We start from the raw sequence: 15,644 nt of genomic DNA on the forward strand, positions 1-15,644 counted from the left end.
GTTCATTCATTCACCGCCGCCCACTCTCCCCGAAGGTGTCCGTTCGCCGCGTTGCGGCCAAGTCCTCCCAGACGTGGTTTTTGCAAACGCCCTGAGTTGCGCAACGGCCGGGATGGCTGGAGCGGGCGGGGCCCGCGCCCTCCCCGCGCCCCACGTTTCCACCGACCGTCCCAGAAGTCTGCCGTGGTGGGCCCCGCCTCACTTCCGGACCGGGGTGGTCCCTGGACGCTACGAGGGGCGTTTGGCGACGCTCCCCGGCGGTGACAGCGGGCGGCGCGCGCGGGCGGTGAACTTTGGCGACTCTCCCCGGCGGTGACAGCGGGCGGCGCGCGCGGGCGGCGGACTTTGGTGACGCTCCCCGGCGGTGACAGGCGGGGCGGGGCGCGGCGCGGCGGCCTCATTCCGGGGCGGGCGGGCGCCGAGGCGGCGCGGGCGGGACGAGCGGTCCGGGCCGGCGCGGCTGCCGCTCGGCGCCGCGGTCCTCGTGCCAGTGAGCGCCGCGGCCGCCGCAGCCATGACCGTGGAGTTCGAGGAGTGCGTCAAGGACTCCCCGCGCTTCAGGTGCGCCGCCCGGGGCCGCCAGGGTGGGCGCGGGCCGGGGGCGTCGCTGCTGCCTTTGTGCCCGACGGCGAGGTGGGGAGGTCAGCGCCGGGCCTGGCCGGGCCGCGGCCGCCGGGGAGGGGCTGGAGGACCTGCCTCGGACAAAGCGGCGACCCCGCCCCGCCATGCCCCGGGGGCTGGAACAAAGGACGCCCCTGCCCTGTGCGGCCGCCCCCCCCCCCGGCGGAGGGCGTGCGCGTGGGCAGCCGTGGGCACCTCGGGACCGTCCGCCCCCGCTTTGTGTCTGCACCTCCACGAGGCTGAGCCCCTCCCGGGCCCTGCAGTCCAGCTTTGGCCAGGGTCGTCTGGGTCTGTGGATGCGTCGGCCCCTGGTCTCTGCCTCGATCCTGTGTCCAGAGCAGTGCCTGGGGGACAGGCAACTGGAGCCGCGTTTAAGGCCTGGGGCAGGGTGCTTGGGAGCGTGAAGTGGTTTGAATGACCCATTGGCTTAGAGGGTGGCGGCCGAGAAGAGCGGCGGGGAAGGTCAGGTAGGGGATAGGGGTTGTGTGCACCCCGAGTCTGCGTGTTTTCCATCATTCCTGGCGTGCAGGCGTGCACACCTGTGTGAACCACATGTTCACAGACGTGTGCACACATCGGCCTCGCATGATGGACATTTGGCAAACGACAATGGAGGCAAAGAAATCAGAGTGCGCACCTGCGTGAGGCCCTTTCCTCTTCCAGTGCTTGTGCGGGGCGCACCCTTGTGAAATCTGCCCCTCTGTGCGCCTCCCTCGGGGCACCAGGCCTTGCACAGGACGTGTGGATGAGCTGTGCCACGGGGCTGTGCTTGCTTCTGCATGTAGCCTGCTGATGAGTGCATGCAAGCATGTGCACACGCCACCTCTCTGTGCCGCTTCACGTACTGTGTTAGCCATGTCACCAACAGACAAATCAGCTTGTACACGCACGTTCCACCACTGGGTACACATGTTGATGTGTGCCTGTGCAGTCTGTCTTTGGACATACATGTATGTGTGGTGCCAGTGTGTGCAGGCATGTTCGTGCGTGAACATGTTTGCACATGTGTGCTTGGTCGTGTGTGTGTGTGTGTGTGTGTGTGTGTGCTGGGTCTCTTGGGATCTGCTGGCAAGTCAGCCTGTGTAGGGAGGCACAGGGAGCTTCAGCATCTTTAGAGCCCTCATCAGAAGGCCCTAGGAGCCTTGGAGTGGGAGGCTCAGGGCCAGCCAGGAGAGTGGCCCCCAGGCCCTGGGCAGAGGAACTGGGGCCATCCTCTGCTCTCCCATCTTCCGTTACTGACCTGGGAAAAGGGGTTGAATAACTCGGGCACTCTACGATCCTGCATTGGGTACCCGGGCTGTGGGGAGGCGTGGGCATGGCCTCCCTGCTGGGGGCTGGGCCCTGCTGAAGCACCTACCTTCTCCCTGGCCCCTCCCTCAGAAACCTAATGGACCTCCTCCTCCACACAGAGGGCCCTGTGCTGCCCTCGCCCAGTCAGGTGGGGGTGCTAGAACCCACTCACCTCTGAGCCTTCTCTCTGGTAACCGGCTCTCATGGGAGCCGGTTACAGGAGCCAGTTATGGGGGCTGTGGGGCTGCAGTAGGTGCCGGAGGGCGGCCGCCCGGCCTTTTGCCGCGGGGGCTGCCCTAGGAAAGTGCCTCACCCCCCGTGGGGCAGGGACTGGAGTGGAGAGGTGAGAATGGCCTGGCCCAGTCGGTTTTAGAGTTAGGCTGTGATTTAACTGGGGTTTGAGGGACTCCCAGAGGCTGTCCTGGGGGCGGGCCCTCAGGGATGTAAGTTGAGTTTCCTGGCCTAGAGGGCCAGGCAGGGTGGGCGAAAAGATGTGGTCTGTAATGTGGAACCTGGTGGCCCCAGCCCTGGAAAGGGGGACCCTGCCCGCACTCTCCTGGTCTGGGAGGGCCTAGTGGCAGCCTGGGTGCGGTGGGCAGGGGGCCAGGGGAGCCTGTGGAGGGAACCGCCTGGCTCCTGTTCAGCGGGCGCTGAGTCACGGCTTTGGTTGGGGGGCAGCCACACCCTCCTCCCCATCCTCCAAGCTGCTGAGGAAATGCTGGGCTGAGCACAGCAGAAGAGGCCCAGGTCCCTGGGGCGGAGGAGAGTAGAGCTGAGGGGCTCCCAGCAGCAGAAACTGCAGCTCTCGGGGCCTCGCCAGTGCCCACCCTGTCCCCATGAGCACGACCGTGAGCTGCGGGGTGCAGCCACCCCCCCTTGCTGGCTCTCCAGGGACACGGGTGCCCCAAGCCCGAGGGTGGCAGCTCTGGGTACAGCTGTCTCTGCATCCGGCCCTGCCCAGGGGTGGCTGCAACTTCTGGGGCGTGGTTCTCTCTGCTACCTTCTCCTGGGTGGATGGTTCCATCTCTGTTCTGGGATCCTCCAGCTGAGGTAGAGGTCAGGGTCCAGGGACTGTGGGCTGGGTGCGTGGACACCACAGTGAGGTGCCCTCCATTGCCCCTGCTTCGGGATTCAGAGTCCTCTTAGCCTCTTGGGAACAGGTGAGGGCTGCTCAGAGAGGACCTGGTGTCCTGCTGTGGTGACTGGGACCAGTCAAGGTCCTTCCCTGGGGGGCGCTTGCGGCCCCAGCTCCTAATTGAGGACACACCCCTGGAAACCGCAGGCCCCTCCCCTGAGGCCTGGGACACCTGTCAGGGTAGCACCGGATGAGGGACCTTAGGCCCCGATGGCCTCTGCTGCCAGACCCCTGCCCTAGACCTGTCCTTGGAGTCCTGGCCCCAGCCTAGGCCCTATGGTGCCCAATCCCCAGGAGGCCAGATGGCCCCGCCGCCCAGTGAGCCGGTTGTGTGGAGTGCGGGGCTGCTGGGATCCTGGCCCTGTTTCCCTGTTTCCTGCTCCCAGAGGGGGTGGTCACGTGCCCGATCCATCTGCCTCCCGTCTTCCGGGGATTCTCTCGCCCAGGCTTCTCTGGTGATGTCATGCCTTAACTCTTCTCTCCCCAGGCAGCCCCTCCTATCAGGCTGTCCTGGTGGGAGTGGGCTCTGAGGATGACAGCCCACCTGTCTTTCCAGTGGACCGTGCCGCTTGCGGCTGTGAGGTTGGGGGAGCCAGGGGTGTCTCTCCCCAGCTGGTCTGGGTCCTCCTGGTGCTGCCAGGACCAAGAGCAGCTGCCCCGCTGCCCCCCTGCCGTCCCACAGTGCACGGGTGCCAGACCTGGGTGGGCTGCAGTAGTGCAGAGGGGTGAGGAGCAGGCACCGCAGGGTTGAGGGGGCTCCAGATGGGTCCAGGGTCGACTCTGAAATCCTAGAGGAGAGGCCAGTGAGGCTGGCCGAGCCCTTGGTGGGCACCGTCCCTGAGGGACTCCCAGCAGCCGGCTGTCCTGGGAGAGGCTGGTCCAACCTTATTCCTTGAGGGCACAGCAGCGAGAGTCACAGCCGATTCTGCCTCTCCCTGCCTGGGAGGGGGGTGGCGAGGGGAAGTGCGCTGAACCTGGTCCCAGTCCTGTCCATGTAGCAGGCAGGCGTCTGTCTCCCAGCCCATTTCCTGAAAGCGCCTTCCCATGGTGGAGCCCCTCAGGGAGGTGCAAGGGGAGGCGAAGCCCCGAGGGGCCGAGGCTGCAGGTGACCCTAGCCAGCCCCGTTCTTGCTTTAGGGCAACCATTGACGAGGTGGAGACGGACGTGGTGGAGATTGAGGCCAAACTGGACAAGGTGAAGGGCGGGCCTGGAGCGCCCTGTGCCCGGCCAGGCTTGGGATGGCTGCATGGCCGAACTCACCCTCTGGGCCCTACTAAGCCACTCACACCCCCATATGCGGAGCTCCCGTGTGGTGCTCCAGGTCCTGGTCCCTGTGTCTTAGCACGTGTGTTCCAGGGTGCACATGTCCAACGCACACATGTGGCCGGCCCTGAGTCTTGTCCCGTCTGGGAGGGGCCGGGCTGTAGTGAGCCCCCGACCCATGGTGGCCACCTGTCCCCTCTGCTGGGCTGGTGACATGGGGACAGCTGCTGTGTGGGGCGAGCCTTGGTGTGGCTGGGGCTGGGGCGGAGAAAGGGGAGGGGGCACAGGCCATGGAGCTGGGAGCCGCAGCAGGGAGTGGAGTCCACAAGCCCCACATGGGCTGGTCCTGCTGGCCCTGGGTCCCCTGCCTGGCTCCTGGTCCCTCCCAGCTGAGTGAGGCCATGGCGGCCCCACCCTCCCCTCCCAGACCGGCCTGCAAGCCCCAGGCAGCCCCAGGCGCAAGGAAGCCGCACCGGGGCACTCAGTCCTGGTAGCCAACACCCTGAGTGGAACCTACCCTGGAAGCTCTTCCTGCCTCAGGCTGTGCGTGGTAGCAAGTGCAGGCACCAGTGCCCGCCGCGCTCACCAGGCCCCGCCGCCCGCAGCTGGTGAAGCTGTGCAGTGGCATGGTGGAAGCTGGTAAGGCCTACGTCAGCACCAGCAGGCTGTTCGTGAGCGGCGTCCGTGACCTGTCCCAGCAGTGCCAGGGCGACACCGTCATCTCGGTGAGGGGCCGACTGACCTCTGACCTCAAGGTGGGGTAGGGGGAGAGGCCGAGGGAGGCAGCCCCTCAAGGGCATCCAGGCCAGGAGCAGGCCGGTGTCTCTACCGCCCAGGGGCCTCAGAGGGCGTGACTGGGTGACCTGGGCCTGGATTTGCTACCTCAGCGTGGCTCCCCATCTGCCCCTCCAGGAATGTTTGCAGAGGTTCGCTGACAGCCTACAGGAGGTGGTGAACTACCACATGGTGAGCCTGGCCTCCCTGCCACCTGCGGGCCGCGCGCAGCCTGGAACTGAGATCTGCTGGCTCACCGAAAGACTGGCATGGGGCAGGGGGGGCACATTTCTGCTCCTCCAGTCTGGTGGGGGGGCATCCCACGTCTTCAAGTCAGTGTGGGTTGGGGGATAGCCCTGGGGGCTCTGCGGTGTCCCAGGGAAGGGCCACATCAGACCCTGGGGGAGGGGTGATTTATTCAGGGCTCTCGTCCCAGGCTGGCCTGGCTGCCATTTGGGTCTCAGTGGCCCCCGGGGGCCCTGGCACTGACGTGGATGGACACACAGGACCAGCACCCATGAGATGTGGGGCTGCAGCCTGGGAACCTGAGCCACAGACTGAACAGGGGAGGTCCCGAGGTAGACCAGGCAGGACGGCTCAGGCGTCCCTTTGCTCCTGGTTATGTCCGGTCCTTCTCCACTTTGGGCTCTGATTCAGAGCCCAGGCTCCGGCTCCCCAGGCCCAGCTCTAGGGTGCTCCCGGCTCTGACCGAGTGCTCCCTGCTGCAGGGATGGGCACCCCAGGGTGGCCACCCAGGGCCAGGAGGCAGTGGGGCTCAGGCTGTGCCCTTGGTGCCCGCCTGATGAGGGGACCATCCGAGGCAGCCTTGGCCTCTGTCAAGGGCCAGGTGGGACAGAGGGGCAGGGGTCACAGCCGCCACCTCTGGGTGCCAACTCAGGCCTGGGGGCTGCTCCCCTGACCCCCTTGAGGCCAGCCCTGGAGGGTGGGACCCGCCCCTGTGTCTGGGCCTGGGGCAGTGCCCTCTGCTGGTGAGGATGGGGCCTTCCGTCTGGGGCTATTTTGGGACAGACCCCAAGGATCTCTGCCCCCTTCTGCCCCCAGATCCTGTTTGACCAGGCCCAGAGGTCCGTGCGGCAGCAGCTCCACAACTTTGTCAAAGAGTGAGTGGCCCCCAAGCCCTCAGGTCCCCCAGGACTGGGGGAAGAACATGGAGGCCACGTTCCCGCTCTTGGAGGGGAAGAGGGTCTGGGGCAGAGCAGGGGCACCTGCCTCCAGGCTGTGCAGCGACTCCACAAGGCAGAAGGCTCAGAGGCAGACAGCCGAGTGGAGCTCAGTGGGGTTCCACACCCTGCATGTGTTGGGGGAGTGTCCAGCCCCCCGCCAGTGGAAAGGTGCAGCCACATTGGGCTTGCGGGTCTGGAGTCTGGGGCATGGCGGGGATCTGGGCAGATCCTGAGACTGGGGTGGGTCTGGAGTTTGGGGCATGGCGGGGGTCTGGGCTGGACAGATCCTGAGAGTGAGGTGGGGAGGCCTGGAGCAGATGGGAGGAGGCAGCAGGGGTGTGGGCGGGCCTGGGATAGGCCAGTGAGGAAGGAGGCTGTGCCCAGGAGCAAAGAAAGGGCCTGGAGTGGAGGAGGGTGAAGGCTGGGCATGGTGGCTCACACCTGTAATCCCAGTATTTGGGAGACTGAGTCCGGAGGATGCCAGGAGTTTGAGACCAGGCTGGGCAACATAATGAGACCTCCATCTCTACAGAAAAAAAAAAAAGAAAAAAAAATATGTATTAGGTGGGCATGGTGGCATGTGCCTGTGGTCCCAGCTACTCAGGAGGATGAGGTGGGAGGATCAGTTGAGCCCAGGAGGCAGAGGCAGCAGTGAGCCATGATTGTGCCACTGCACTCCAGCCTCCAGCCTGGACAACAGAGAGAGACCCTGTCTCAAACAAACAAACAAAACCAGGCCAGGCGCAGTGGCTCATGCCTGTAATCCCAGCACTTTGGGAGGCCGAGGCGGGCGGATCACCTGAGGTCGGGAGTTTGAGACCAGTCTGACCAGCCTGGAGAAACCCCTTCTCTACTAAAAATACAAAATTAATCAGGCATGGTGGCACATGCCTGTAATCCCAGATGCTAGGGAAGCTGAGGCAGGAGAATTGCTTGAACCCAGGAGGCAGAGGTTTCAGTGAGCCAAGATAGCACCATTGCACCCCAGCCTGGGTGACAAGAGCGAAACTCCATCTCAAAAAACAAACAAAAACACAAACAATGATGTGGGAGACTCCAGGATCCAGCAGGTGCCCTCCCTGACCTCTCACCCAACCTGGCACTTGGCCTCCAGGGATGTGCGGAAGTTCAAGGAGACAAAGAAGCAGTTTGACAAGGTGCGGGAGGACCTGGAGCTGTCCCTGGTGAGGAACGCCCAGGCCCCGAGGCACCGGCCCCACGAGGTGGAGGAAGCCACTGGGGCCCTCACCCTCACCAGGAAGTGCTTCCGCCACCTGGCACTGGACTACGTGCTCCAGGTCAGCCCCGGAAGTGGGGTGGGGGACGGGGACCAGCTGTAGCGAATGGAGGTCTCAAAGGCCTTGTACAGAACTGGAGAGATTTTGAGCAGGAGTGTCAATTCCTGCTTCACCCATGGGTGGGACCTCCAGACATGGGGAAGGACTCCAGGACCATGGGAGGATGAGGCTGGCCCAGTGCTGGGAGCTGATGACGACCTGGGGGTCTCAGGGAACCACAAGCAGCTCAAGTGGACTCTATGGCAGGTGCAGGGCTTGGGGCTGCCTCAGCCTCCAGGGCTCACCTGTGGGCTCCCCCTCTGGCAGATCAATGTCCTGCAGGCCAAGAAGAAGTTTGAGATCCTGGACTCTGTGAGTGCGTGGGGGCTGCCCATGAGCACAGGCTGCATGGCGGGGGCTGGGCCGGGTGTGCTTGGGCCTCACCTGTGCTGCCCCTGCAGATGCTGTCCTTCATGCATGCCCAGTCCAGCTTCTTCCAGCAGGGCTACAGCCTCCTGCACCAGCTCGACCCCTACATGAAAAAGCTGGCGGCCGAGGTGAGCCTTTGGGAGGGGTGGGGCCAAGGCAGGCCTCCGTGGCCTTCCCTAATGCCAACCCCAACAGCTGGACCAGCTGGTGATCGACTCTGCAGTGGAAAAGCGTGAGATGGAGCGAAAGCACGCAGCCATCCAGCAGCGGGTGAGGCCACGCAGCCGGCTCCCTGCACACCGGGCGCCTGGGAGGCCCCTGCGAGGCCCCTGTGTCCTCACCCCATGCCCGGCACACCCTCCCCGCCCCCTCCTCCCTGCCTGTCCCCCACCTGCCCTGCCCACACCTTCTCTAGGGGTCCAAGGCTGCTGCCCTTTGATGCGTGCAGTGGAGGGGCACATGTGGGTGGGGCCACTGCTGGGATCTCCTTCCTTCGAGGCCGTGGTCACCTCTGCGGCCTCAGTCACTGGCTCCTTGTGGGGCCTTTGCTTGCCTGTGGGACAGCAGCCCCGGCCACCACCCAGAGCAGATGTTGGCTGCAGGCAGGAGTGGCTATTTTGGGATAGGGGAGAGCCCCCCAGGAGTTGGGGATGGGTCCGCCAGTCACCAGGAGTTGGGGGCAGCTGTCACTCACTGGCTCTCTCCCCCGCATCCCCTCCTGCTCCGGCCCTTCAGACGCTGCTGCAGGTGAGTGAGCACCGCCCTGGGTGGGCTGTGGGTTGGGGGAGACCAGATGGGGTGGTGCCTTTCCCTCTCCTACCCCGAGGGCACTTCAGCACCAAGGACACCTCCCACCGGTCTCAGGGCTCCTGCTGCAGCTGTGAGAAGGGCTGGCTCCGGCCAGACCCCCACATCCTCCGTGGGAGTAGCGGCAGCTGTCCCTTCCCGCCCCACATGGCCTAGGGAGCAGGTGGCCGCGCCTCCCCTCTGCTGCCCTGGCCTGCCAGACGGCGGGACACACAGGGCCTTCAGTGGCTCCCAGTCCTCCTGAATGGGGCTCTGTCCACTCAGCTGGCCACATGAATGGAGCACTCAGGATGCAGAGGGTGGGGGGGCAGCTTCCTTCCTGATCGCAGCCTGCTTGTCCCTGCAGGGCTGGGGTGGGGCTGGCACTCTCGGGCCCCCAGCTGTGAACGTAGGGGTCTGCCCCACGGGTTTCAGGGCTGGGGGCCTTGCTCCAGTCAAGAAGTGGCTATGGGCCGGGTGCGATGGCTCATGCCTGTAATCCTAGCACTTTGGGAGGCTGAGTGGGTGGATCACGAGGTCAGGAGATCGAGACCATCCTGGCTAACACGGTGAAACCCCGTCTCTACTAAAAATAACAAAAAAATTAGCCGGGCGTGGTGGCGGGCGCCTGTGGTCCCAGCTTCTAGGGAGGCTGAGGCAGGAGAATGGTGTGAACCCGGGAGGTGGTGGAGCTTGCAGTGAGCAGAGATTGCGCTACTGCACTCCAGCCTGGGTGGCAGAGCGAGACTCTGTCTCAAAAAAAAAAAAAAAAAAAAGAAGTGGCTGTGGTAAACAGAGGGTCTCCCGTCTGAGTGTGTGGCCCGTGGGCCATGTGGCAGCCTCAAACAAGGACCTCACCCAGCCTGTGCTCTGGGAAAGCATAGAGGGTAGCAGGGCTCCCTGGGGCGGGCACTCAGGGGGCGGGTTCCATCCCCCCAGGACTTCTCCTACGATGAGTCGAAAGTGGAGTTTGATGTGGATGCGCCCAGTGGGGTGGTGATGGAGGGTTACCTCTTCAAGAGGGCCAGCAACGCTTTCAAGACGTGGAACCGGTGAGGGCCCTTCCTCAGGCGGGGGCAGGGGTCACAGCAGCCCTGGGATGGGCACCGCTTGACTCCCCACATCCCCCCACCGCCTAGGCGCTGGTTCTCCATTCAGAACAGCCAGCTGGTCTACCAGAAGAAGCTCAAGGTGTGCCCTGGGCCTGGGACTGGGGCCCTGATGGCTGGATGCCCCACCTGGGCCACAGGGCAGACCGGTCAGTTGGGGTTGGCATGGGGCCGGGGCACTAGTGGACACCGCAGCCTGAACGGTCAGGGAGCAGAGAGCTGGACCCGGGGCTGGGGACTCGGGCAGTCAGCCTCCGTCTCTAAGGTGAATAGGAAGAGGGTGGTCGGGGCCGGGTGGCGGCTGAGGGCAGGGGCCACAGCAGTGCCGCCCACAGGACGCCCTCACCGTGGTGGTGGATGACCTCCGCCTGTGCTCTGTGAAGCCATGTGAGGACATCGAGCGGAGGTTCTGCTTCGAGGTGGTGTCACCCACCAAGTGAGGAGGTCCAACCCAGGGTGGGGTGGGGGGGCGTCCCTGCCCACCGGAGCTGACGCCCGCCCCCTCCACCACCCACAGGAGCTGCATGCTGCAGGCTGACTCCGAGAAGCTGCGGCAGGCCTGGGTCCAGGCTGTGCAGGCCAGCATCGCCTCCGCCTACCGCGAGAGCCCCGACAGCTGCTATAGCGAGGTGTGGCCCTTGGTGCCCCTGCCCCACGCCCGTGCACACACCTGTTTGTGGCTCCTGCAAGCTGGGTGTTTGCTGTGGGTGCACTAGCACACTGGCCTGTGCAGTGTGGGTGTGCATGTGTGTGCAGGTGGCGTCTGCCCACATGAGGGTGTGCACGCATACATGCTGTGCAGGTACATCTGCCCACATGAGGGTGTGCACGCATACATGCTTGTGCAGGCGTGTGCTCGAGGGGCCCCGGCCTGCACCTGCACTCCGGCTGGGGAGGAGGGAACCTGCTGGGGAAACCACGCTGGAGCCCCTGCGGGACTGAGCAGCCCCACCCCATCCCCCAGAGGCTGGACCGCACAGCATCCCCGTCCACAAGCAGCATCGACTCTGCCACCGACCCTCGGGAGCGTGGTGTGAAGGGCGAGAGTGTGCTGCAGCGTGTGCAGAGCGTGGCCGGCAACAGCCAGTGCGGCGATTGCGGCCAGTCGGACCCCCGCTGGGCCAGCATCAACCTGGGCGTGCTGCTCTGCATCGAGTGCTCTGGCATCCACAGGTGGGCCCCTGAGGGCGGGGCCGGGGATTGGGGTTGGGCCGGAGCTGGGGGCCTTGCCTCACCCAGACTCACCCCTGCCTCTGCCCTCCAGGAGCCTGGGTGTCCACTGCTCCAAGGTCCGGTCCCTGACACTGGACTCGTGGGAGCCAGAGCTGCTAAAGGTGTGTGTGGGACTCCTGCAGGCCGTGGGACCCCCTTTGTGGGGGCGGGAGCCGGGGTCTGCAGGTTTGCACTGATGCCTGCTCACACTGTCTCCTGCCAGCTGATGTGTGAGCTTGGAAACAGCACCGTGAATCAGATCTATGAGGCCCAGTGTGAGGGTCCAGGCAGCAGGAAACCCACAGCCAGCAGCCCGCGGTGAGGTGGGGTACAGTCTGGATCAGCCAGGGAGCCCCAGCCTGGGGGCACAGCCTCATGTTCACCCCTGGTCCAGGCAGGACAAGGAGGCCTGGATCAAGGACAAATATGTGGAAAAGAAATTTCTGCGGAAGGCACCCATGGCACCAGCCCTGGAGGCCCCAAGACGCTGGAGGGCGCAGAAGTGCCCACGGCCCCACAGCTCTCCCCGCGCCCCCACTGCCCGCCGCAAGGTCCGGCTTGAGCCTGTCCTGCCCTGTGTGGCTGCTCTGTCCTCAGGTGGGAGGCCATGCCCTGGCAGGGCTGAGAGGGGGCTTGCCTTGGTCAGGGATGGACTCCGTTAAGGGGTTGGGGGCAGGGTCTCGGGGGGCACCTCAGGCTCCGCAGACTCCCAGTGTGACCTGGGGTTTTCTGCCCCACCCCGGGCATGTTCCCTGCTCTGAACACGCACTGCCCCTGCAGTGGGCACCCTGGATCGTAAGTTCCGCCGAGACTCCCTCTTCTGCCCCGACGAGCTGGACTCACTCTTTTCCTACTTCGACGCAGGGGCCGCGGGGGCTGGCCCTCGCAGTAAGTGTGGGATGGGCCCAGCCAGGTGGCAGGGCAGGGCCAAGGAGGCTGGCCTGGAGGGTCCCCAAATGTGGATGGCCCTTGCCGGGGAATGGAGCAGCATCTGGAGGGGCGGGGGCCTCCTGGCCACAGAGCTGGAGGCCGAGGCCCTGACTGTGGGGGTGAGCTGTGCAAATGTGTGTGTGGGCTGTGTGCACCCAGATGTGTGTGTGGAGCGAATGGCCCGGGGTGCTGGGGCAGCAGAGGGCGCTGCCAGCTGGCCCTCAGCCTAGGGCCCTTCTGAGGCCATGCTGCCCATCCGTTGGGTGGAGAATTTTCAGCCTGGGCCAGCCACAGACAGGGATGGGGGGCCCACTGCAGGGGTGCCAGGTGAGCCTGAGAGTGGGCGGGAAGGACTTCCCGCGGGCCTGGGCTTTAGGGGACTACCCCTGGCACCTTTGAGCTGTTACTTGGTTTTCTCTCCTTTGCTTCTAGCCCGCGGCTGGCTCCCCCCTGGCCCTGGGTGGGAGCTGGTCCTGCCCCTAGGGGTTGTCCCTGGAGGGTGGGTGGGGTTCCAGCTTTGCCCCAGGGCTCTGGATGGAGTTGGGGCCTCCCACCTTCAGGACTCCCTTCCCTGCGGACCTGCAGGTCTGAGTAGCGACAGTGGCCTTGGGGGCAGCTCGGATGGCAGCTCGGACGTCCTGGCTTTCGGCTCAGGCTCTGTGGTGGACAGCGTCACTGAGGAGGGTGGGTGGCGCCTTGCACTCAGCCGACGCCCGGCCCAGCCCTGGGGCAGCCCCGGGGGTCGCCTTCCCTGATCGCCCCCTCTCCACAGAGGGTGCGGAGTCGGAGGAGTCCAGCGGTGAGGCAGACGGGGACGCTGAGGCCGAGGCCTGGGGCCTGGCAGACGTGCGTGAGCTGCACCCGGGGCTCCTGGCGCACCGCGCAGCGCGTTCCCGCGACCTTCCTGCGCTGGCGGCGGCGCTGGCCCACGGGGCCGAGGTCAACTGGGCGGACGCGGAGGATGAGGGCAAGACGCCGCTGGTGCAGGCCGTGCTAGGGGTGAGCGAGGCACGGGGGCTGCGCGCAGGACACAGGCGCACACTTGAGGTTGCATCTTCTGTGGCCCCCACACAGGGGCCGCCTGTCCGCGGTGGGGACAAGTCCGGTCCCGGCTGGGGGCGCCCAAGGACGGGGTCAGGGTGCAGAGGCGCTGCGAGGGGCCGGTACCGCGGCTCCGTCTGAGTCGCCCCGGCTCCCCAGGGCTCCTTGATCGTCTGTGAGTTCCTGCTGCAAAATGGAGCGGACGTGAACCAAAGAGACAGCCGGGGCCGGGCGCCCCTGCATCACGCCACGCTGCTGGGCCGCACCGGGTGAGGCGGGCAACCCACGCCCCGCCCCGCGCCCCGAACACGCCCACTCGCCCCGATCACGCCCCGGCCTGGCCACCCCTTGCCCGGCCACGCCCCGCGACCACACTCGCCCCGCCCTCCGTGCTCAAGCCCTGACGCGCCCTCCGCCCTCACCTCTCAGGCAGGTCTGCCTGTTCCTGAAGCGGGGCGCGGACCAGCACGCCCTGGACCAAGAGCAGCGGGACCCGTTGGCCATCGCAGTGCAGGCGGCCAACGCTGACATCGTGACGCTGTGAGCGCGGGCGGGGCCTCCGGGCAGGGGCGGGGCCTCCGGGCGGGGGCGGGGGCGTTACATGCTGCACCTCCCCGCAGGCTCCGTCTGGCGCGCATGGCGGAAGAGATGCGCGAGGCCGAGGCTGCCCCAGGTCCCCCGGGTGCCCTGGCAGGCAGCAGCCCCACGGAGGTCCAGTTCCGCAGGTGCATCCAGGAGTTCATCAGCCTCCACCTGGAGGAGAGCTAGGGCCGGGCAGGCCGGGCAGCTGCTACCCCGCCCGGCCCGACGCCCTGCATGCCCCGAAATCCCCAGCGCCCCACGCGGCCGCAGCCCTGCCTGTGACCCGGGTCGATGCCTGGCAGCCCCAGTGCTGGGGCGCCCTGGCCCCGCTCGCCCAGGAGGAGAGCGAGGGCCCCGCACTGAGTCTCTTAAAGCCTCACATTTTCCTGGGGGGTGCTGCGTCATCGGGTGCCCCTCACTCCACCTGGGGAACCTCTGTCTTCAGGTCACCCCTTTTAAGGGTCCTGGGTTGCTCATGTCACAAGCCACTCTCAAGGCCCGTGTCACCTGTGTCCCTCTGTCCTCAGGGCCTGTGTCACTTCGTGCCCCACTTCTGCCCAGAACACTGACCTGCTAGCTGGGTCCCTCCTGCACACCCCAGAGCCCCCTCCCAGGGCAGAAAGGGTGGCCCATCCAGGGAACCAACGAGTACCTCACTTAGTGACCCCAGCATCCAGGCTGGCGTCGCGGGTGCTGGGCGGGAGGGGTTCTGGCCTGGATCCTCAGCCCTGGCTGGACGCGGGCGTCCCAAGGCCACGTGGCTGTCCATGCAGGTCCCCGTGCCAGACAGCCCCAGCCGCGTCCCAGCCTCCTCTGGAGGCACCTTCTCCCGGTACTCGGCCCAGAGCCTGTGCATAAAGCCACTTTGCCACTTTGCAGCCCGCATCTCATGTTCTTTGTAGCGGACCGAGTGGGTTTGCTACAGGCCTCGTCTGACTTTGTCTTGCGTCTTTTCTCTGTGGACTCTTGAGGATACCTGAGCCCCAGCCCTGCCCCTGGCCAGCTTCACCCTTGGGTCCAGGGGTCCCTCGGTTCATATTGCAGGGCCTGCCAATGCCTTCATGCACTCCTTCCCCGAAGGCACCCTGCAGAGAGGCGGGGCCTCCCCAACTCGGCCCTAGGTCAGGCTAAGGCCAGTCGGCTGGTCACTATGCAATGCTGCCCCCGGGAGGCTCCGTGAGGGCACAGTGGGCACTGGACCCGGCCCCTCAACACTCTTGCCTGCTGCCTGTGACCCTGAAAAACAGAATTGATTCTTGCTCCTCTCCCTGTGTCAGCTTGGCCCCACCACCTGCCCCAGGCCCCTGCTGGCGGGTCTTACCCCACCCCTCGCTTTGAATAAACCGCTTGTGCCCACCGCCTGCTCCTGGGCTCCCGTGCCTCGCTCTGCTCTGTCTCCGGGGAGTGTCTGCGTCCCCTGCCTTCCCCAAAGGGCATTCCTGAGCCAGGTAGCACTTGAGTCAGACTCCAACAGGCTGCACCGGCCTGATGGCGGCCTGAGGCTTCTTTGACAAAATCTGGCTCCTGATGCCCCTGGCCCCCATTGTCTCACCCTCTACCCTTCTCTGTCCTAGACTGAGTCCCCTGGTGGGAAGAGGGGTGTTGGGGTCAGGGCCAGGGGTCATTGGACGCGAACCGGCGAGGCTAGGCTGGGGCTGGTCCTGTCCTGGGCCCTGTGCCCAGGGAGGCGCCAGGTGCAGTCAGGGATTCAGCTCACCAGGGACGGGTGGCTGGAGGGGCGCACAGGCACACACTGGCCACCAGGTGGAGTCCACAGCTTTATTTCAGAGCAGCCCGTGTGTGCGTGGGGGCTCCGCCTTGCCTTCTGCCTCCCCCCAGCTGAGGCAGCAGCGATTGACACACGCACATAGGTGCATCAGACGTGTGGACATGCAGAGACAGACAGACGGAGCATGGGCACATCACCGCGTGTCAGCACCTCCAGCTGCACTCATGTGCACTCAGGAAGCCCCCTCCTCCCTGGGCCTCCTTGAGACCCGCCCCAGGCAGC

At 65.6% G+C, this 15,644-nt stretch overlaps 1 protein-coding gene across 8 annotated transcripts; it reads left to right on the forward strand.

Annotated features, from left to right (window-relative positions):
• Nucleotides 1-317: 317 nt before the first annotated feature.
• ACAP3 (ArfGAP with coiled-coil, ankyrin repeat and PH domains 3) lies at nucleotides 318-14,996 on the forward strand. 8 transcript variants are annotated; one of them, XM_033228764.1, is made up of 24 exons: nucleotides 318-561; nucleotides 4,183-4,240; nucleotides 4,915-5,034; nucleotides 5,222-5,275; nucleotides 6,146-6,204; nucleotides 7,382-7,565; nucleotides 7,872-7,916; nucleotides 8,006-8,101; nucleotides 8,169-8,243; nucleotides 8,709-8,720; nucleotides 9,699-9,811; nucleotides 9,899-9,950; nucleotides 10,204-10,304; nucleotides 10,386-10,497; nucleotides 10,833-11,041; nucleotides 11,133-11,202; nucleotides 11,304-11,398; nucleotides 11,475-11,677; nucleotides 11,861-11,968; nucleotides 12,596-12,694; nucleotides 12,783-13,009; nucleotides 13,211-13,320; nucleotides 13,481-13,591; nucleotides 13,672-14,990. In XM_033228764.1, exons 1-24 carry the CDS (start codon nucleotides 515-517, stop codon nucleotides 13,817-13,819), a joined length of 2,508 nt encoding a protein of 835 aa, XP_033084655.1. In that variant the 5' UTR covers nucleotides 318-514; the 3' UTR covers nucleotides 13,820-14,990. The 8 variants fall into 8 exon arrangements, 6 of the variants coding, with proteins under 6 accessions (XP_033084655.1, XP_033084651.1, XP_033084652.1 ...); XM_033228763.1 differs by lacking the exon at nucleotides 318-561 and adding an exon at nucleotides 680-2,254 and having other exon boundaries at nucleotides 13,672-14,996; XM_033228760.1 differs by having other exon boundaries at nucleotides 8,169-8,720.
• The last annotated feature ends 648 nt before the right edge of the window (nucleotides 14,997-15,644 follow it).

The sequence above is a fragment of the Trachypithecus francoisi genome, unplaced genomic scaffold (assembly GCF_009764315.1).
Source record: "Trachypithecus francoisi isolate TF-2019V2 unplaced genomic scaffold, Tfra_2.0 Lachesis_group12, whole genome shotgun sequence".
Lineage (NCBI taxonomy): Eukaryota > Metazoa > Chordata > Mammalia > Primates > Cercopithecidae > Trachypithecus > Trachypithecus francoisi.

Coding starts and splice junctions, on each gene's coding strand:
- ACAP3 (XM_033228760.1), top strand. CDS start 515: ATGACCGTGGAGTTCGAGGAGTGCGTCAAGGACTCCCCGCGCTTCAG. Junction 7,917..8,005: donor AGTTTGAGATCCTGGACTCT/GTGAGTGCGTGG, acceptor CTGCCCCTGCAG/ATGCTGTCCTTCATGCATGC. Junction 13,592..13,671: donor AACGCTGACATCGTGACGCT/GTGAGCGCGGGC, acceptor ACCTCCCCGCAG/GCTCCGTCTGGCGCGCATGG.